The sequence below is a fragment of the Fundulus heteroclitus genome, chromosome 3, assembly GCF_011125445.2.
Source record: "Fundulus heteroclitus isolate FHET01 chromosome 3, MU-UCD_Fhet_4.1, whole genome shotgun sequence".
In the NCBI taxonomy this organism is placed as follows: domain Eukaryota; kingdom Metazoa; phylum Chordata; class Actinopteri; order Cyprinodontiformes; family Fundulidae; genus Fundulus; species Fundulus heteroclitus.
Window position 1 is genome coordinate 28,170,444 of NC_046363.1, and position 22,211 is coordinate 28,192,654.

Sequence of the window (22,211 nt, forward strand, 5' to 3'; positions counted from 1 at the left end):
CCGTCGAAACCTGACACACTGTAGTAAAAGGTGCATGACCTTTTTTCACTAATCGACATTAAATCCGACCGCACTTTACCTCGTTCCGATCAATTAGGGTTACCAAAGCGATTTGTTTTTGGCACAATAAGGAGAGAGAAGTTTTTAGAGATTATTTAATGCTCACTTACTTCAAAGTTAGTTCAACATCTAAACAATTTGGGAAATAGCATATGATGACGACGTGGTTTTGCAAGCTCCTGCATCAGTTCACAACCTTTGGGTTTCTTGTGCAACACCAAGGAGAAGTCATATGAAATCGGCAAAAGTCAGGCTCAGCTTTGGTGCAGTTTCAGGGGACCTGAAGGTGCCACGATCATCTGCTCCAGAAATTACTTTGTGACTCACTAACATGGGGAAGACTGCTGACTTGACAGTTGTCTAGATGACATTCACTGACACCCTTCTGTGTGTTTAAGTATATTAATAGAAAGTTGAGTAGAAGGAAAATCTGCGTTAGAAAAAGATGTGCAACCACATAGATTACTACCTTAAGATGATTTTTAAAGCAAATCCCATTTGAGAGGATTTTTTGAAGCAGAAATAGGGGATTGCTGCAAAGCCATCAACAATGCAGACGACTGTCCACTGTGGCTCTACGCTCTTTTAGGAGTAGTGAATGCTGGTTGTCAAGACTTGATGCAATCTACCGGGTTTCCTTAGAGAGGAAACTCTTTGACCAATCTGTATAATCTGATCCGATCTGTATAATCTGATTGAATTTGATTTTGGAATGTGCCTCGAGATAGCATGTATCATGAATTGGCGGTATATAAATAAAATTGAATTGAATTGAAAATATGGGCCTACTGTAACGGATCTTCATGTACTGTACAGTACCAGTATACGCACACAATACTGCAGAGGTATCTAAGGTATAGAGGCCAGTTTTTTCCGGAAATGTAGGTAAGAAAACTCCCAACTCCCCTTTTGAATAACTGCACATGTGCAAGACCATCTTACCAACTGTTTGCCTCCAAAGCGGGATTGCATGAAAAAAATCTCCCAAACACATGGTAGAAACGGTCTTAGTTCTTTCTATGCTGGGTCTGGTGGTATCAGCCACTCCACTTGCACCTAGAAAGATGCAGGAGAGCTTCTCCAGATGCAGAGACTCCTGAGGCCTTCCTCTTCTTCCCATAAACTTCTGAGACAGTTTGCTTCCTGCGACTCTGAGCTATTTTCAAAGTATACAGTGAGCTCAGTGGCGCTACAATGAACGGCAAACACCGAAGCTAACCACATACTAAAACCCTAGAAGTGCGCAGCCAGCATGCAGAAACTTAACGGGGAACGGGCTTGCACACTGGCGTTACGTGAGCGCATTACAGCGACTGGCATGTGGGACAACCAGTAGATAAGGCGATACTCCCTTAAACTCGAAGCTGGCAAAAAATGGTCCACTATACCTTTAAGGATTCCAGTCTGCTTTAGCTACAGCCTTCAAATCATTTGAGTTATTTGTCTGATAAATAAATATTAAATGAGATTTGCTTTTTTTTGATTGAACTACAAGACAAATCAACATTTTGCTGATCTAGAAAATCCCATCCTTCCTCCTTTTGTCCTTCCTTTGCCATCCATCTCTGAGTTTCACCTCTTCCCTCTTGTGCTCTCTCAACACTCGTTCTCTTCCTGCCGCCTCCTTTTTTTCCCACTTCACACCTGTTTGATCGCTGAGCGAGCTTTCAGAGGCAAGTGAGAACACAGAAAGCCTTTTATCTGTTTATTCCTCCCCTCTTTCTCGTCCTGCCTTCTTATTTTCTCCTCCCACGCTGCCAAACCACCGCACACAGACACACAGAGCCGTACACCCTCATTCAGCATTTAAAGCTTGAGACGCGCTGCATGTCTCTGACAAGGTTATATAAATAAGGTCAGACATTCCCTCCCTGCAGACTAGGAAGAACAGACACACACATCGTCCCTCATCCTCCAACTTAAAGAAGTACTTTAAGGGTGGTTAAAAACATATGAGCGAACCCTTTGGTGTGAAGCCGCTGGTTCTGGTGGTATCAGCCGCTCCATTTGCACCTGGAGAGATGCAGGAGAGCTTCTCCAGATGCACAGACTCCACTTTAAGCTTCCAGACAAAGTAAACCTGTTTTAAATGATGCATCTTGTAATGGACACCGCTTCAGGCGCTCACACATACCTCGGCGCGGAGTGTGAGAGCGACGGCGGAGCAACCTGCCGGCTGCAGACTCTGTGTTCTGCTGCTCTCAGAGCGGTCGAGGTTCTGGCAGGTTGCAGCAGGAGGCGACGTGTCTCCAAGCTCAACCTCAGCTGTCTCATAGTTGACGCTAACAGTTGACCCTTTTCCCAGATTGCTTTTAAAACTGAGAAACGTCGGCGGGGGCAGGCTCAAACGGTGTGCTTAATGTCTGCGTGAGACAGAAATAGCATGTGCAGCTTTTCCACAGAAAGCTGTCATACCTATCGATTTCATTTTATCACATTTTACCGACACATATTATGATAGGCAATGAGCAAGGAACTATGTCAATCATAACAAATTATTTAGAAAATAAAAATCGGTTAAGGAGTGAGAATATATAAGATTCCGCTTCTACCAACTCTCTTGAATATGTAAATATGTAAATACTAAGTCTCCGTATTATGTTTCCACATTATCTTACATATTATTGTACATATTTAACAACAACAACAACATTATTATTATTATTATTATTATTATTATTATTATTATTATTATTATTATTATTATTATTATTATTATTGGTAGTAGTAGTAGTAGTAGTAGTAGTAGTAGTAGTAGTAGTAGTAGTATGAATAATAATAATAATAATAATAATAATAATAATAATAATAATAATAATAATAATAATAATAATAATAATAATAATAATAATAATACATGGAGAACACTGTCTGTAAAAAGATTATAGAATGTTCTAAATAGTTAAAATTGAAGTACTATCTGCAACTACAGCCCTAAATTGTTATTATGTGTGTGTTTGAGCTTGGTGACAATCCCTATAAAGCAATTCCATCTCCTTTTGTAAAGGTTATTTTCAAAAGCCCTTCTTCTTATCTAAAAAAGTTATTGTCACAAGGTGTTGTGTTGTTTTCTTTATTTACTTAAATAATTCAGATAACATTTTTTTTTACGTTTTTAACATTTTTCTCTATTTTGTTTAGCTATTTTTCCTTTCTATGGTTTTCTTTTGTTCACTCTAATTACTTATTGATTGATAAACCTTTTTGGAGTTGTACAATAGCAATCCATAAAGAATGTTTCTTTGTTGCAGTCTGAGCCCAAAGGGGAGCTTTTATCCAATTAAATAATCCTTTGCAAGGAAATAGTAAGACAAATTGAAAAACTAACTGTGGCACCTTGTTTTATCTGTGACATTTTATGTCTTTGTGACAAAAATGCCAGGAATTGTTAACTATCTATCTATCTACCTATCTATCTATCTATCTATCTATCTATCTATCTATCTATCTATCTATCTATCTATCTATCTATCTATCTATCTATCTATCTATCTATCTATCTATCTATCTATCTATCTATCTATCTATCTATCTATCTATCTGTCTGTCTGTCTGTCTGTCTGTCTGTCTGTCTGTCTGTCTGTCTAAAGATATATATATATATATTTTACTTTTTGGTCACACTCTGAGCGCTAAATCTGAGTTTTAGTACAGCTTGCAAACGTAATTTTCAAAATTTTGATCGTAGGTAAGCAAATTTTATTCATGAAGCACTTTTTGCAGACAAAAATTCGAAGGTGCTTCACAAAGACGGAGCATGAAAAATGAAATATTAATTTGAAACATCATTAAAAAAAGACAAAATAAAACATGTTACATATTAGAGAAAATGAATGAAAAATTATTGGATTTATCCAAGACGTTTAGGTTATCTTGAGAGATTATCGCACCATTAGCTGCTTGGACAAAAATAATTTAAAATGTTTGTAAAATCCTAAGAAATTATCAGAAAAAATAATTGTGAAATGCATTTTTCAGTCAGATCTGTTTGCAGTTTGTGTTGAAGCCTTAGTTTAACACCAACTCTGATGTGCAACCTAAGTTATAAGTTAAAATGACACAAAAAGATTTTTAGAAATTAGCTTTCATGCTACATCTTTGTCTGAATTTGCCATAGTTTTGAAAAGTAACACTTTTTTTCTGTATTAAGAACAGCTTCCACATGTATTTTCTTTAGAGATTTGTTTAAGCTTTCTACCATCTTCGTCACTGTGAACAGGAAAAAGATAAACCTGGATCTTTATCGTCTTTTCTTGTGGCTCTGACTGCAGATATGGGTGTAGAATCTGAAAATAACTTATAACTTAATAACACTTATGTTTCTCATTTTGTAGAGTGTCAAAGGGAAATAGGCCTTTCTGTCACATCATATTTATTCCCCATGGAAACTTGAAGTAGCAGATAACTAAAAGAAACTTCATACACGTCCTGTTCAATTTGAAGTGAAGTTTGATTTAAAAAAAAATGCTTTGGTTAAATTTTTTTTTTTACATTTATTCAGGAAGCCAATACTGGTGATAAAAAAAGAGAAATATTTTCAATTTATTTTTTCACACTGAATAAATGTCCTCAAATTAAAGGATGTATTTTTCTAAAATACTTTCATCTTTTACTGCATCTTTCACTGCAGTGAAAGATGAATTTGTTTCAAGTTTTTTTTTTTTTTTTTAAATCTTTGCCTGTGGTGCCAATAAGTATGGAGGGGCTCTGAAGAAGAAGGCAGGGATTAGCTATCCTTAATCTGCTTAAAATTAAGAAAATGATGTCTCATGATAAGACACATACTTTAGGTGTCAGTAACATGTTTAAAGTGGGTTTGCCTCCACATTGAAGGGAAGAGTTGCAGATGTGAGATAATCTAATTTCATTATTTGTTTTAGAGTTTATACAATCATACTGTTTTTACCAGAAACTTTCAGGAATCTCATCATAGCATTAAGTACCGGTCAAACTGTTTAATACATAGACTTGTTTGTTGGTTGCACTTTATGTTCAACATGGATTGACGTCCAACTCAACAAGCTATTTTGTTGAATAATAATATTCTGATTAAAAAAACAGTTACATGTCTTGTTTTAAAAAGTCCAAGGCCATTTTTGTTGCTTGTGTATATATATCGCAACTTTGGTTTTTTGGCTAAATCGTACAGCCTTACTTCAGTTCCTGAAGCACAAACAGGATTTCATTCAATTTGTTTTCTTTAAAATAAGGGTTAAAGCAAAGAAACGTTGAGATTTGTGTCGCTCAAACAAATCAGCCCAATAGCCCAATAGTCAGGTCTTTCATACTGTGTGAAAATGGCCTGTCTACACGTTCCACCGGTGGGTTGGGTGTGCTCTTCTCAACCTGGGCCACATCCTCCGTAAAACCAAAGTAAATCATAGTGCTGGGCTACGTGACAAACAGCATTCCACCGCTGTGAACTTCTGAACCAAAGGAAACCACAGGTGATGCTAAATCAAAACTTAAAAAAATAAAATAAAAAAAAATCATGAGGACAGAACTGACCAAGCCAATAAAAAAAGATAACCTAAAACACTGACATGACTTCTGAATACAATTCAGACCATTCAGACTGTTTAATGTGGTTGAGCTGAAATGATAAAATTGTATACTTTGACTCTTTATTCCTTACGTTTTTTTTTTCAGTGTTATTGTCAGCCCCTCAACCACATAGAAAAAAGATGTCCTATGCAAACCTTCGCCAGGGCCAATAGTGTCTTTAGCACCCCTCCTATAGAGAGGCTCCGACTGGGTTGACTCAAGGAGCCCTTAATATAAAGAAGTAATGAGTCTGTACTCAAAACTCAAACTCACACATTTAGCATGCACAAACAGCCACATCTGAAGGCCTGTTTATTTACTTACTACAGACGTTTCTTTAATTCCATGAAATAGTTCAGTGGCAACTCAGCACCAGCCAGTAAAGTCTTAGGAACAATCTTACTAGAAGATGATTCTCCTGAAGGGTTGCCCACAGATAATTAAGACTAAAGATGCACTGATCGAATTTTTGAGTATGATTTCCAATATTTGTTTTTTTTGTAGAAGTGTCATCTCACGTATCCTAGCCTAAATGGTTTGTTTTTAAGAACTTCAGCATAAGGAGATAGAAAAACACCATCATTCAAAGTTTTGGGGTTTTCTGACGTTTCTGTTGTGAACGGTCATTAATTGTTAACATAAGGAAACGGCATGCGACTCCAGATGTGTAACAGAGATGACTGTGGAGTTGACGTCTGTATTAATGATTAGCACAGTTCGCTGCAAAAACTGAACTAAAAATTAGTAATATTTTCTTAAAATTAATGTATTTGTCCTTGATTTGAGCAGGTAAATAAGATGATCTGCCAATGGAATAAGATTTTTGCACTTAAAATAGGAACAACTCATCTGCATCGTCTTATTTCGAGTGCAGTATGTCTAATTGTCTTATTTAGGGGTCAAAATACTCATTCCATTGGCAGATAATATCATTAACCTGCTCAAATCAAGGACAAAAACCCAAATTTTAAGAACATTTTACTGTTTTTGCAGTGTTAGCCTGACTATCGTTGCTAAAACTGTGGTTTTAATGCTTGTTATCTGGGGAGTGTGGGTCTTAAATAAATCTGAGATTTCCATTACACTGCAATCATTTCTAAATGCATCACTCTCCATCACAGCAGGATGTTTGAAGCTTAAAGAGATAAAACAGAGCAAGGGCAGACGCTTATTGTACTAAAGCCTTCCTGTTATCTGCGAAAAGTGTTGATCACTTTCGCCCACTCTAACCCTGAAAACACATTTTTTAACATGTTGTATAAATACTATTTCCTTTTAAATAGCTTCCTACATTTGTGTTCTTCATCCTTTATTTCAAACACATCACTGCTATTGAAGATAGCCAGTTTTTTGAAGGAAATGTGCATGTTCTCTATACTACGGTTTTGAAGCACTGCCTTTTGGGTGTTTTGATATGCTGCTAGACCAACCCCCTGTAGCAACTATATCTTATCTACAGTGATAAAATTAACTTATAGGTAAACAGGACCAAGACATTTGGTTTTATTCTTTTATTTTATTCCTTCCTTTCTCTATACAGCTAATATCATCCATGTTACCATCTCCAATATATGCTGTTCTTAGCTACTGCTTGTGTAAGTCATAAAATTTAAACCACAGCGAGAGGAAGGAGGTCCACAGCTTTGGCACCCTTCCACTTTCTGAGCTCATGATTCAGCAATGAGTAAGAAGACCAGGATGAATAACGAAATAGAGAAATCATATCAGATCCTGTTCTAACAAGTCATTTTGTGCAAATCCTTCTCAATTGTTTTGGCAACTGTGAAGCTGGCATATACGCATATTCATTGCTTAAGGTGGCAACCCCGTTGTATGTTCCTGCAGTGCCAATCTGTACGTTTTTCATAATAGCTTCTAAACTGCTGCAGACTTGTGGCTTACGAGGATCAGCGATCACATTTGTTGCGTTACTCTGCACCGTGAAAATGCTCAACCATCTTGGTGCCCCGTTTTGTCTCTCCGCAGCTTGTCCTGTGGGCTACTTCAAGTCTGTTTCTGGCTCCGATCCCTGCTCTGTGTGTCCCCCCAACAGCAGAACCAGCCAGGAGGGATCGAGTGTGTGCGAATGTCGCAGCGGCTTTTATCGGGCAGCCAGTGATGCCAACTCCTCCGCCTGCACAAGTGAGCTTTTGTGTGTTTGTTTGTTTATACCCCAGATCTCTTGGAGATGTGCAAGAGGCCACACTGGAGTCAAACCCTTGAAATAATCAAGATGCGCAGTCAGTGACCAAATCCAGCTTGTTTTATGGACTGCACCTTCAAAAAAGACAAAGCTGGGAAGCATTAAAGTTCTGTTCTCGCTCAGCTTAAAAAGCATTAGCATCAAGCTATTTTATGACCTTCTTTCCGTTACTTTTATACATGAATAAATGACTTTGCCAGTATGCAGTCTTTCTTATGTCATAAACTTTTCAGCAGATGCTTCAGTCTAAGTGTCTTCTGCTTATATTATACATGTCGAACACTCCCGCTCGCTCTGTTTTTTCCCCAGCTCCTCCTTCTGCTCCAGTCTCTCCGACGTGGGAGTATGAAAGCGGCGACGGTGGGGTCTCCTTAAGGTGGCGTCCTCCGATGGACATGGGAGGCCGCAGTGAAGTGTGGTACGGGGTAGTTTGTCGCATCTGCCCCTCCCCCACTTTCAGCAACCCGGCTGCATGCTCCTGGTGTGGAGAGGGGGTGACCTTCAGCCCGTCACAGACCAACCTGAAACAGACTAAAGTAACCCTCAATAACCTGCTGACCAGGGTCACTTATCTCATTCAGGTACGTGTCTCTTCAGGTGATGATAAATAGTCCATAAAGGAAACAAAAGATGCTGTTTTGGCTGTCATTGCGTCAAAATCAAAGACATCACAGCCAAAGATTTCAATGCAGATTGAATATCGGGGTGCTTTTTTTCCCCTTGTAGATACTGTCCTTTGATTAGGTATCAAGGAAAAAAAGATAGCAATAGATTTGTTTGATTGTGGGTTTAAACAAAGTCAGTTCTGGCTGAGGAAGGAGTAATTTGTTCCAGAATAATTCAATTATATGCAGAACCTAAAGACTGCGTATGGATGATAATAGATTTTTTTGCACATTTTACTAGTAAAGTAACAAATGGTAGAACAAATACACGAACAAGTAAAGAAGATTGATTGATGAAGTAAGGACTTTGACGTAAAGGGAGGACCTTTTCTTGGTGGTTAAGTTTAGGACTATAGTGTCAATTGGGTTTAGGTTGGGGTCAGGTATGTACTGGTAACGGTTAGGGTCAGGGTTGAAAATGAATGGAAGTCCTTTGTATTTAAACAAGGAAACTTGCATGTGTGTGTGTGTGGGGGGGGGGGGGGAGGTACAAACTTTGTTAAACAGTAACATTACAAAGCATAAGGGGGAGAGATAAGATGAGGACAAAAAATATATATGTCAAAAAGCAATAAATATAAAAGCATATGTTAAAAATTGATACAAGAAAGATTGGAATAAAACAGCTTAAAACTGAATCTCCATTTCTTTGATCCCAAGCTAAGGTTAGCACAGCTAGCTGCCACAGGAATTTAATAAAATAACCGTTTTAAACTCATGACCCATTGTTTTAAAAATTGTGTGGTTAATTATGATTAATTTATTTTGTTTTTACCAAGTGGAAAACATTTTTGGGCAAAATAAACCTATTGCAGTGAGTTAGCACAATCTTTCTGAGGCTGTGTGGACTGAATGCGTGTGAAACACATTTGAGGCTGCAGGCCTTCATTATTATATTAGAGAATAAGCATTCTTGATTGGTGCCATAGCTAATAAAACGATGTTTTAATGTCATCATCATGTATACTGGGGAAGCACTGTTCGGTTTTTACATTTTTCTTATTGTCTATTTGTCATTTTGTGGCCGTTACTGAATATAAGCTGACAAGAAGGGTGCCTACTGGCACGCCCCTCTGTTCTTTTTTTCTATGCAGTGTTTAAGATGAAACGAAGTTATAAATAATTAATGCTAGTAACATAAAATATTTCAACCACCTGGAGAAGGAAAACGCTGGTCCGCCAACCAACTTCAGCCATTTTGCATACAATCCTCTAAACCAAACGACAAACAGAGAAATCGTCATGGAGTATGAGCCCCAGGCAGCTCTAGTTTTTAAACCCTTGTCAACTTTTATCACAAAACACTTACGGTATTTCTGGAGCTGAGGGGCCCTTTGATGTATATAGGACACATCCCAACGGAAACATTTTACTGCCACCTAGTGGTCAGAGTGTGACCTATATCTGGTTGCAGTTTTAAGCTTTATATAAAAGTTTTATAAATGCTGTGTGGATTAAACAGCAATACTTGTTAAAATTCACTTTCAAAGCCATGTTGAAGCAAAGGCTGCATTACTAAAATAATCTGCCTAACTGTGACTGGAAAATGTGTTTATCAGTGCCACCCATGTCTAATAATGCTAATTTGCATCACACCTAAATTTTAGATAGATTTTATGGAGTATATTCAGATTTTCGATCTTTATCGAATTTAGCCTCTGCTTGACAGCCAAAGCACCATAAACCATTTCTTTATATTTCCAATTGTAAAGGAATTAATTGAATTAATTAAATGAATTAAAGGCGTAAACGTTGTCACTGACAACAGGGGAGGAAATAAATGTCAGTCAACCCCCAACTTGGCCAATATGCTCTAGATGTCTGCTCAACTTTGTTCTTTGCCACCCCAGAATCCTTGCTCATTCAGTAAAAGCCTATCTTCTCCTTCGTGCTGCACATGCTCTAATTACTGAGCGTTTCTTTTTTTCTGGGTTTCTCTCTTCTGACTGATCAATGAAACAGGTTGTAAATTGAGATTTGAGACCTCTATGTGAGAGGGTATGAGCTGAATTCATTTAAAAGCTCCACATCATCAAATACACACATTTATTATTTAGCTCTGCACAGCTCAGTTGGAATCATGGCCTATTTCTTATTAATCATGGGAGATATTTCCCATTCACCAGGATGTGTTGACTTGACACGGTGAATGGCTGTCTTTGTTTCTCACGCATGTCGTAAATGTCAGCGTGGACTCTGAATGTCACATCAGTGTGTGTGTGTGTGTGTGTGTGTTTTCTTCATATTGACAGGTGCAAGCCATGAATGAGGTGTCATCTTTGAGTCCTTTTCCGGCTCGATACACAAGCATCAATTTCACCACCAGCCAGTCAGGTAAGAACGGGACAGAGAGGATGAAAAAGATGAGATGAAAGAAAGCGAGAAGCTCTGCATGTGCGGATCCTGTCTGTGTGGGGGGCTTTCTCCCCCTTCCTCTTTTATCTCTTTCGGTGCTCCAGCCCCATCTTTTCTCTTGCCGCTCTCTGGACGAGGGGTCGCTCAGGGTTTCAGCGTCCTGTCAGATCTCATTATAATCACCTAGTCGGAAGAAAGGGACGAATGAGAGATGGGAAGACAAAGAGACAGAAAGAGAGATGAAAGCAAATGAGCTGGGAGACGAAAGGGAAACTAGGCGTCGTGCGGATCAACTGCATGATTGTATCGCTTTCCAAGAAGCCAATTACAACAAAGAGGAACTTTAATTTGTCTAAATGATTTAAAAACTTTGTGTCAGGCCTTCTGGAGTGTATTGATTAAATAAAAGTGATGTCTGTAGCTTGAGAAGCCTTGCCAGCAGCCCAGCACAGTGACTGTAACAAGATCCTGCTTGGCGCTCCATAAAACTCCACTTATAGACGCTGATGAACATCCTCCACAGGTTTAGTAACACTGCCCCCATGTGGTTACTTTTCCTTTTCTGCACAACTTGACTAGTTAGGAGCTTAGGATTTAATACAGTTGCAATATAATTTCATTAGGATAATTCATTGTAAGCAAGTTCTAGTTCATTGTTGGTATATTTTAATTCACTTTAATTAAATGTCCTTCAGCTAATTGCAGTTCACGCCAACACAAGCCAATTTACTGTATTGATCCTCTCAGAAACACACACTTCTGAATGAATAATAACGTCTTCAAAAAAGTACATTTCATTTTTACAATTTAATTTAAAAAAGCAAACTAATATATGGCATAAACCCTGCACGGATAAGTTGGTATTGGATAGCAGGTTTGGATGTGATATGGATTTATTACACACTGTGATATAGTTAGAGTGTTTTTTATTTCCTTTCGGCATTAATGATAAAGGTTTGCAGCTAATGAAAAACCCACATTCAATTTATATTTGAATATTACATCAGAATAGCAAAAATACTATTTTAAATACAGAAATGAAAAGTCGATCAGTGTACTGGACAGTATATGCGCTCCATACTTGTTCAGGCATCCTTTTGCATGAATAGTTGCATCAGTGCAGCGTAGCATGGAGACGCCCTGTGGCTCTGCTGAGGCGTCAGGTGTTGCTTAAACACCAGCCTTCTGCTTGCCATTGTTGGTTCTGTTGTCTGTCGTCTTCCTGTTGAAGATACCACATAGCCTCTCAACTCGGCTAAGTTAAAGGCCAACACCAGCAGACGACATTGCTCCTTTAAATTATGACTGAGTAGAAACTTCACACTGAAGATCGAGCATTTTGGATTCTCTGCCTCTTCATTGTTCCTCCAGACACTGGAGGATTTATTTTTCAAATAAAACATTAAATGATTTTTTTTACTTTGGATCACTAAGCAACAATCGTGTGTCCTTTCCTTAACTCAGTGGCTTAAAACCACAAATGCAAAAGCCGTAGCCGGTGTTCAGGATACGTCTGTATGTGGTGGCTCTTAAACACCCGCAGTATTCCGCATTTTGTGAATTAAACCCGATGTCTTGCATGATTTTGGCTGTGCAAGCCTTCCAGGGATAATACCTGTTGCTTGTGCACCTTTTCCGCCACACTTTGTCCTTCCATTAAACTTTCCATTAATACTGCACTCTGTGAACAGCCTGCTCTGCGACCTTGTGTGACTTGCCCTCCTTGAGGAGGATGTTAAAGGCTGTCTCCCGGACAATTGTCAAGTGCAGCTAAAATTTCTTAAAACATTTTTGCTGCTCTTGTATTACATTTAAACTTTCTTGAGGTTGGATTTAGCTGAAATCACAATCTATCTCGTCCTCCACAGTTCCCAGTACGGTTCCCATGTTGCACCAGCTGAGCCGAGCTCCTGACTCCATCACGCTGTCATGGCCTCAGCCGGATCGACCGAACGGTGACATCCTGGAGTACCAGCTGCGATATTACGACAAGGCATGGTTGAACATTTCATATCTGTCCCATTTTTTTCACTCAGTAAAAGAGAATGAACAGGACTTTCTTTACCTTCGTGCCTCAGGGTTCAGACGTGGACAGCGCGATGATGGTGTACAGCGAGACCAACACGGTGACGGTCAACTCCCTGATTCCCGGTTCCATCTACGCCTTCCAGATCCGAGCACGAAACGAACGAGGCTACGGTCCATACAGCAACACCATCTACTTCACAACGCTGCCGCTAGGTACGCCAGCTTGTTTTACTGTAAAAGAAAAAATGCTTTGATAAGCAATTATCTTAGTGAGTTTACTATAAAGTTATTGTTTTTTATTAACAAACTAAATTTAGATTTCTTTTGTAACATCGTGAAGGAGTCATAAATTGATTCAGGGTTATAATCCAGATTTAGTTTTTGTTTTGCTTTGTTTCATTCAAGAATCCCATCTTACGTCCAGCATAAAAATATATATCACATTTTGTTTCTTTCTGAAATTTTTATTTTTTATTATTTTAAAGAATATACTTAAACTTGGAAGACTAGGATTTGGATTTTGAATCGTGACAAAGTGCACCTGAAGTTTATTTATCATGCTCTAATAAGCAATTAAAGTGACATATTGAACTGAGCACAGATAGATTTTATGTGCAGTTTCATATTTAAAGACGCCTTCATAATGAGACTCCTGCTACAGCAGAGGTTTGGGAGCATCTTGGCTTCACTCTAATCATGTGTGTCCCGCAGAGGAGCATTCACAGCAGATCCAGAATCGACTCCCTCTCCTCGTCGGCTCGGTGATGGGCGGCGCGGCGTTTCTCCTCGTGGTGGCAGCCATTGTTGTGGTGGTTGTATTTCGAAGGTGGGTCTTTAACAACGTACGTGCATGTATTTGTGTTGTCAGTTATCTTAATCTTTTAGAAATGACACGCTTTTTATTCACCCTGCAGCAAAAGGAGAGAGAGCCCGTACAGCGACAGGCTTCAGAGGTACATCAGTAACCGGGGTGAGTGTATGTATTTCGATGAAACCTGATTAGGTTTTTTTACACACTCTATATCAGATGGTCAAATTGTTGATTTTTTTCCCCCAATAATTGCTTCGTTTGATGTTAAAACTTTCCAGACAAAATGCTTCTATTCAAAGTTAAACCCAAAAATGTTTATGCTTATTGTTTGCGTTTTTTACATGTTTTCTACCAGGCACAGACGAGCGGTACATAAAAAGTTTTGTTTGAAATATAACATTTATTTGAGAAAGGCTAAGAATATGATCAAATATTTAAAACATTTGCAGTCTAGCCACAAGTAATAAGATAATTTATCTAAATCTCAGTTTTTGGTCCAAATCGCCGACATGGAAATTACTGGAGCGAACCATGTCACGTGATTTTCATAAAACCCAAAGAGACGAAATTAAGATAAAGGAATCATAAAATTAACAATTTAACCAACACAATGTGGAGGTTAAAAGATGCAAAATCATAAATAATTTGTTAAATTACATTTATCTTTATTCATATAAACACTAAATCAGTGGTAATTGTATTTGTTCAAATGGCGATCCTCCCAAGATTGTGATGATAATTAACAATAATAAGTTATTTGTGTCAATACCTGGCTAAAACCCTTGATTTCCTTTTTAAGATTTGATTTGTTATTCCAGGCGGTGTCAAGTATTATGTGGACCCTTCTACATATGAGGACCCCAGTGAGGCGGTTAAAGAATTTGCCCGTGAAATAGATCCTTCCCACATCAAGATCGAGGAGGTGATCGGTGCAGGTAGGTTTGAGACCCTCCTGAGCCTCTGCTGTCACGTCCTCAGCTCTGGTGAAACTGGTTTGACTTTGTCGCCCCATTCAGCCCAGTTCGGTGAAGTGTCTCGTGGACGCTACCGTCCCGTGGGCCGCAGGGAAGTCCTGGTGGCTGTGAAGACTCTTCGCTGGGGGGCGTCCGACAGAGAGAGGGGGATGTTTCTCAGTGAGGCGGGGGTCCTGGGACAATTCGATCATCCCAATGTGCTGAAGTTGGAGGGGGTTGTCACACGGACCCCTCCGGAGAGGATCATCACTGAGTTCATGGAGAACGGGCCCCTGGATGCTTTCCTCAGGGTGAGCGAGCGTCACACTCTGGAGTTTTCTGTTGCCGTCTTCACCGTCAGACTCCGTGTTACAAATCAAACCTTCTGTTCTGCTTCCTCTGCAGGAGAACGAAGGTCAGTTCAGTGTCCTTCAGCTTGTTGGGATGCTCAGGGGAGTTGGCGCCGGGATGCGGTATCTCTCCGAGAGAAACTTCGTTCACAGAGACCTGGCTGCCAGAAACGTGTTGGTCAACTCCAACCTGGTCTGCAAAGTTTCCGACTTCGGCCTCTCCAGACTCATGAGGGGTCTGGACCACAACGTACCCACGTACACTGCCTCTCTGGTGCGCCTCGGGGACCTCGGCTCTCGTCTCATTTGGTTTCTTTGGTCAGTGATTGGCAGCCTGACAGTGTGAATCTGCGTCCTCCATCAGGGCAGCAAGATTCCTGTGAGGTGGACCGCACCCGAAGCTTTTCAGCATCGAAAGTTCAGCTCAGCCAGTGACGTCTGGAGCTTCGGCATTCTGATGTGGGAAGTGATGTCCTACGGAGAGCGTCCGTACTGGGACATGAGCAATCAAGAGGTGAGGAAGGGACTTGGTGAGCAGTTAGCTACTCCACTCTTAGATCCAACCTTTTAACGTAACCTTGGATCCACAAAGGGGATTTCAGCGTTTCCCTTTCATCAGTTAGCACAAACGTGTATCCAGAACCTTTTATTGTATGTTTGCCTGCTTTAAAAGCATTCGCAGAAGCTGCATACCAAAGGGTATATATGTCGGGCTTATCAGCACTTCATATGCTTTCAGTGGACTTTCTTTTGTTTTTAACCCTCAATTGGTTGCAGCTGTTGCATTCAATGCTATGCCCTCACGTGAAATGCTGCTTTATGTTTGTGTTTTCATTGTCAGTTGCCGTATAATTAATTGCCCATTGGGACATGGATGAAGACCAGAAATATCTGAAAGTGTTTGAGGTTTAGTGGGTTGTGCAAGCCAGGGATGAACCCTCCAACCTTTTGATTGTGAAATAGTCATCCTAACTGTTGGGATTGTTAGAAATACATCAAATTAAGTGTCAACGCCTAAGAATTTTGAGAATAACGCAGGAAGCATAGTAGAAATAGGGAGTAACAACACACAGATCATACCCCTTTAATACAGACGGCATCAATGAAGGTTAGAAGATGGCTAGATTGTGGCAAATCCTGAAAACTCAGTTCTTGTGTGAAAGCAATCTTATCTTTATATATGAGGTTTTTTGCATCTTCACCATCAGTTTCAGCCCAGCTGTGACGGAACGAGCTCCACCAAGACTTTCTTCAGTTTATCAGGATCAATCAAAGGATGCAGATGAAGGGTTTTTTGTACAGGGTGCTGCACAGCACCTGTTACGTCCCCTGGCTTAGTCTCTGGGATATATGGGACGGACATAAAATGAGGAAGGGGATTGAGGAGGCTGAGTTATCTTTTAAATATTTATTTACTATTAGTATTCAATTATTTACAATTCAGACGGTTAAAACTTCAGGGAGAGCCCAGCCCAACATAAACAAAACAACCCTAATCAGAAAATAAAAGAAGAACTTACCTAACAACAATGAAAGCAAAAAAAAAAGTACAAACCTACAAACTAACCTAAACCTAACAATCACATAAACAGGAGAAAGCTGGGGTTAAACCAAAAGGCAGCTCTCCCCTACCAACACGGTCTGACCAAGTGTACATAAACACAGACAAAACAGGCATTTGCACTGATGACACAGGCAAGAGGCACTGAAGTGCAACATCACAGCCTTTAAATGGGACACAGGTGATTGCTGATTAAATGGGACTCTGGAAAACACAATTTTTAAATAAATTTAAAACATCTACCTTGGAGATGTAACAGCACCCCAAATGGCATTCTGCAAAACAATCATAGCATGATTTATTCATCTGTGGGCAACATCTCTGGAAATTCCCCTGATAGATTGGTGGTTTCTGTGCCAGTTCAGTTTCAACCATAGATGGGTGCGTCTTGGTAACTGTGATCAGAAAGAATCATGCTGATAAAATGTAAAACCTGATTTTTTCCTGACCTTCGTCAGCTGATGTCACCAAGGCTCCCCGAACATGTTTATGAATTCTCCTGCAACTATTGTACAATTCATGGGAAGCACATTGCATTTGTGGTGATAACCCAATGATCTCCTGCTCATGTTTTCCTCCTTCACAAACTCTCTCCTGAAGCCTAAATATAATGGCAGGAGTTCTCCAACAGCTTTCTACTATGAGTAACTCTAGGACCCCAACAACCAAATGCACTGCAAAAACATAACTAAAAATAAGTAAAATTATCTTAAAATGTTTGCATTTTCCTTGATTTGAGCAGGTAAATAAGATGATCTGCCAATAGAATAAGATTTCTGCAATTAAAATAGGAACAACTCATCTCCATCATCTTATTTCAAGTGCAGGATGTCTAATTATCTTATTTTAGGGGTCAGAATACTCATTCCTTTGGCAGATAATCTTATTTTCCTGCTCAAATCTAGGACTAAAACACTAATTTTAAGAACATTTTTACTTATTTTTAGATCATTTTTTGCAGTGTGGGGAACCATTCATTCTCGATGCAATCCACAAGACTCTTTCTGGCTGAACCTCCCTTAGGTTGACAGTGAAGGTGGCTTAAACCTATTACAAATAACTCTAATTGTTACGCTTATACAGATTGAACCTGTTATTCAAGCCAGACACGGAGTACGATCAAAAAAGGTTTATTGGGTAAAAAATGTGAATAATGGCAGATGGGCTAGGCAGGCAGGAATGGGCTGGAGACCAGAGGATACAGGTGGTGTAATGAGCAGAACCAGGATTGATCAGGAGTAGCAGCCAGAAACTGACTTGACCAGATGCAGCAGACAGTGACTAACGTGAGCCGGTGAAGACGGCAGAAGCTGACTTGAATAGATGATGCAGGCAGGAGGCTCACCGGAGCGGGCAGGGCAGGCAGCAGGACCTCACAGGAAACGGGGCAGACTTGAGCATCACACAGACACTGGAAACCTTCAACAGTGAGTGCTGATCACAAACAGAGAGTCTGAGTCCAGCAAGACGAACATACAGGAACTGGGTAGGTCGAAGCAGCAGTGTACATAAGACGAGACGTTCTGGCAGTGAGTGGATGAATGAGGCGGGGTATATGTAGGCAGGTGAGTAGAGTTGACTGTAATTGGTTGCAGCAGGTGAAGCTGCAGGGAGATGACTAAGCTGATTGGATGGCGGCTGAGAGGTGACAGAGCTGATTCCAAACATAAAAATGAACAAAAACTGAAATTGTGACACAAATCATGAAATAAAGATACAGAAACCTGAACTCCAAAACCTGTTAGACAGATGCATGGTGCGACTCTCCGTGCTCCGGTTGTATTAACTACTACTCAGCAAAGTCAAACAAAATGTTGTGAGAATAATTTCTAAATGCCGTTATATCATTCTTTTCTAGTGAAATAAAGAATTATCACTGTTTACTTTACGGAAGTGTTGTACGATTGGAGAAAAAAAATACACATGCTGATGCAACATAATTGGGCTCTTTGCCTCTTCTTCATGCATATTTTAATAGCTCACAAAATGTCAAAGTGTTAAAATCTCCATATTCTTCCTCAGCTGCTCTTACAAGCACACAGTGACCTTTTCCGGTAGACACGTCTCACATCATCTTCCCTGCGTATACATCCGATGCCTCCCCGTGCCTGTGTGTCTGCAGGTGATGAAGGCCGTGGCGGATCAGTATCGGCTCCCTCCTCCCCACAGCTGCCCTCCTGCCCTCCACTCCCTGATGCTTCAGTGCTGGCAGGCCGAACGGGGGGAACGGCCGGGCTTCGACCAGCTCCTCTCCTCTCTGGATCGGCTAATCAGGCACCCCGCCTCCCTCAAGGCCGAGCCGACTCGGTGAGACGGCGGCTTCGGAACGCGTGGCGGGCATCAGCTGATGGGCAACGTGCGTCACTCATAATATATCTCATTTTCTGGTTTTTGACATTTACAGAAGCTGCTCGCAGCCGCTGCTCAGCCCCACCCCCACGGACTTAACGGCGGTGGTGACAGTCGGCGACTGGCTGAAAGCGCTGAGGATGGAGCGATATCAGGAGGAGTTTGATCGAGCAAACATAGACACGTTAGACAGAGTCAGCAGACTCACTATGGAGTAAGTAAAAAGGCTATTTCTGTCCAGAGAGAAGCTTGCATGCACTCATGACGGACATGAATGTCATATTCACGTGGATCTTTCAATTATGCATTTGAACCAATCGTTTTCACTGGTAAAATAATAATAGAAACAACAATCTGGGGCACAATTTTGAATTTGTTAGGGATTTCCTCTAATTCAAAGGGGAGGAAAAAATATGCACACTGGCTCAGGGATGCATAATTTGGCTGAAAATTATTCATAGCCCGGTCAGACTTGGTTTCAAATTGTTTTTGTTCAATCAAGAAACTTGCTTCAGAAATATTGCAGGTCTCATCCTAAAAATGATAACATCCAGAGGTGTCAAGTTTTAGAAGAATAGCTACTTTGTAATATTTTAACAAAAGTGGCATGTCAAAAATAAATCATAAACTTTTCAATAATCATTGGACTGACCTTTTTTTATTAGAGTAATCAAATGCTTTTTTAAATTGCAAACCAGCTTTATTCATCTTTCTACTGGTAATCATTCAGATGAGCTCCCAGGCCTCCTTGACATTTCTTTTTTTTAATTTTTTAATTTTATTTTTTATTTATTTAGAAAGACAGATTTCCATCACATTCAGTAATCATGGCTTTACCCATTTAAGATTGTATCTGAGGATAAAAACATAAAGTACAAGTGATTTTATCCATGTTGCCTTTCTGGTATTTTTACAGAATTTCACTAACTTAGTTATAAACGATGACAAAAATGAACAGAATCGAACATTAATGGGAATTGCACCACCTCAATTAATGATAACCACAAAGACATTAGAGGTCAAGACACATATTTCACAAGAACAATCAGGTGAAGTCGGATCTAATTAGTTTTATATACTCAGTCCATTTGGTCCAGATCTTATAAAATGTTCCTTTTTCAATTTGGCAGGAAAAAGAGATCCTTTCCATAACATAAATCTGGTAAACAATTTCAATCCATTCGTTGATAGTTCCTTGACATTTCTTAATAATCTTTTCTTCCATCTACAGATTATCTGTGGGATGGAAAGGACAGATGAAATGTCTTTTTGGAGGAAACCTTAATTCATAAATGTTTGGCAATCAGTTATAAGACGTATATTTGTAAAGCATTCTTAGGTTTTAAAACCTCACGTTGGTCACACCAAACTGTAAAGCATGGTCATGGGAGCATCATGATGAGGGTCAGTGGTAATGGTGCATTGAAACAATGCAAACCATTCAAAAGGGGATTGAACAACAAAGAAGTAGGACTACGGCCAGATTTTCAAATCTTCAACCCATATGGTTCACACTTGGACACCATTACATGCTCCAACAGAATAACGATCCAAAACACACCTCCAAACTGGTTTGGGAATGGATAAAGTGGACTAATAGTAAATATTTGGAATGGCCCTGGGGTTGAGCCTACAGAATATGAATAAAAAGCATCAACAATTGTCCCTTGATTCCCCTGAACAGCTTGTTGCTCACTGTTAATGCACTCCCCCTCTGCCCCCCCCCCCCCCCCTCTCCTCTCTCTCAGAGATGTCCAGAACCTCGGTGTGAACCTGTTGGGACATCAGAGGAAAATCGTCAGCGCAGCCCAGCAGCTCCGCTCCCACCTGATGCAGGGCCAGGTGGAGGTCTGAGGATCCGTCCGCAGCACAATCTGTTCCGGTTTTCACGTTCCCTCTGCTTGTTGCGTCTGGTTCTGCAACACTTTTTAATTTCATGGGGGCATTTTGTAAACCAAAACAAAAACAGAGAATCGGCTAGAAAGGAGCACTCTGAACTGTATATTCCTGTAAACCCAATACACCACGGTAACTGAACACCCCTCTCACCGAATGACAGGCGACAGGTGCACCATGGGAGCTGAAGTCCGGGTCAAACTGAGGTTTGGAAAATTTCTGAGACGGAGGACTTTGAAGATGCTTTTTTTTTGTGCTTGTCTTTACTTCATCGTTCTTTGCCCTATTTCTCTCCACCTCCTCTCCAATGATTCCACCCCATTTCACCCCATAACAAGTTCGTCTTAGAAAAATAAAAAGCTCAAGGAGATCCTTCCTCACAAAGAATTGCGTGAAGACAATCAAAGCTTTTTTTTTTTTTTTTTTTAGTTATTTGTAAAGCTGTATTACTTCCTCTCTACTTAAACAACCAAACTACCTAAGCAGCTGACGGTGGCTGAATGAGATTCCACTGTTTGCTTTCAGAAAAAATTTAAAGTTTGTTTAGTGTTCATGCAATATGTGACGAAACACCAGTCCAAATTCAAATTTAGTCAAAATGTTTTTGTACGAACACTCTAAGCCATGTTGTGTCCCTTGAAATAAATAAAAAAAAAGCATATCCAGGGTCTTAAAGCAGCTCCTTTCTTACGGATCACTCTCAGCGTGGAGCACCTCGGTGACAACAAAGCTCCCACACTGTCAAATTTCACCGGAGCTGTGACAGAAACAGAAGCCAGCAGCCCCGCACGTGTATATTTCACACTTCACCTCTGTTTCGTTCGATTGCCTGAGTAAAGACACCGAGTCACTGGAGCAAGGTGAATGTGAGAAATGGGAAAGACGGACAAAATCTGATCTGATTTACACCTGGAGGGAGAAAAATGCTTTGTGGCAGTTGGACAGGAGCACGTGTGTGCCTGAGCGTCTGTGTGTTGTACGGGAGGCTGTGGTGTCGCGTTCACCAGGATCTTTGCTGTAATATGACGGTATGTGTGTATTTGTGAGTGAGTGAGTGTGTCTGTGTGTGTGTGTGTGTGTTAGAGACGAGTGTGTCAGGCTACACACACTTCTAGCTGTTAATTTGTATAAGGGTTCACCACTATTCTGTAATTGTGCAAATTTGTAAAATAAATATGATTTTATTTAAAAAAAAAAAGGCGGATATTATTTTTTCTCTTTTCTTTCAGGTCAGCTCTGGTAATTACAGTGACAGGGTAACGTTTTAAAGTTTTTGGAACAACTTTTAGAGATTTTAATAATTCTATAAATATAATTTAGAAATACTGAATCACAATGTACAAAAAAAGCTGCTCAAGTTTTATTTGGTTTTTTTTGTAAGAATGTTTTATTAAACTACAAGAATTTACATAAAAGAAAAAAAAGAGTGAGCCATT

The 22,211-nt window shown here is 39.9% G+C and overlaps 1 protein-coding gene across 1 annotated transcript in view; it reads left to right on the plus strand.

The window, feature by feature from the left end:
* The window catches only part of ephb6 (eph receptor B6), a 63,882-nt gene extending 41,909 nt beyond the window's left edge, over nt 1–21,973 (plus strand). The window contains exons 5-18 of the mRNA XM_021322894.2: nt 7,591–7,746; nt 8,117–8,388; nt 10,725–10,806; nt 12,696–12,820; nt 12,906–13,068; nt 13,567–13,681; nt 13,770–13,825; nt 14,485–14,601; nt 14,683–14,930; nt 15,025–15,243; nt 15,334–15,483; nt 18,653–18,837; nt 18,935–19,093; nt 20,628–21,973. Of these exons, the coding sequence (XP_021178569.2) occupies nt 7,591–7,746; nt 8,117–8,388; nt 10,725–10,806; nt 12,696–12,820; nt 12,906–13,068; nt 13,567–13,681; nt 13,770–13,825; nt 14,485–14,601; nt 14,683–14,930; nt 15,025–15,243; nt 15,334–15,483; nt 18,653–18,837; nt 18,935–19,093; nt 20,628–20,733 (2,153 nt within the window). The 3' untranslated portion in view covers nt 20,734–21,973. The remainder of the gene's footprint in view (nt 1–7,590; nt 7,747–8,116; nt 8,389–10,724; nt 10,807–12,695; nt 12,821–12,905; nt 13,069–13,566; nt 13,682–13,769; nt 13,826–14,484; nt 14,602–14,682; nt 14,931–15,024; nt 15,244–15,333; nt 15,484–18,652; nt 18,838–18,934; nt 19,094–20,627) is intronic.
* Nucleotides 21,974–22,211: the final 238 nt, after the last annotated feature.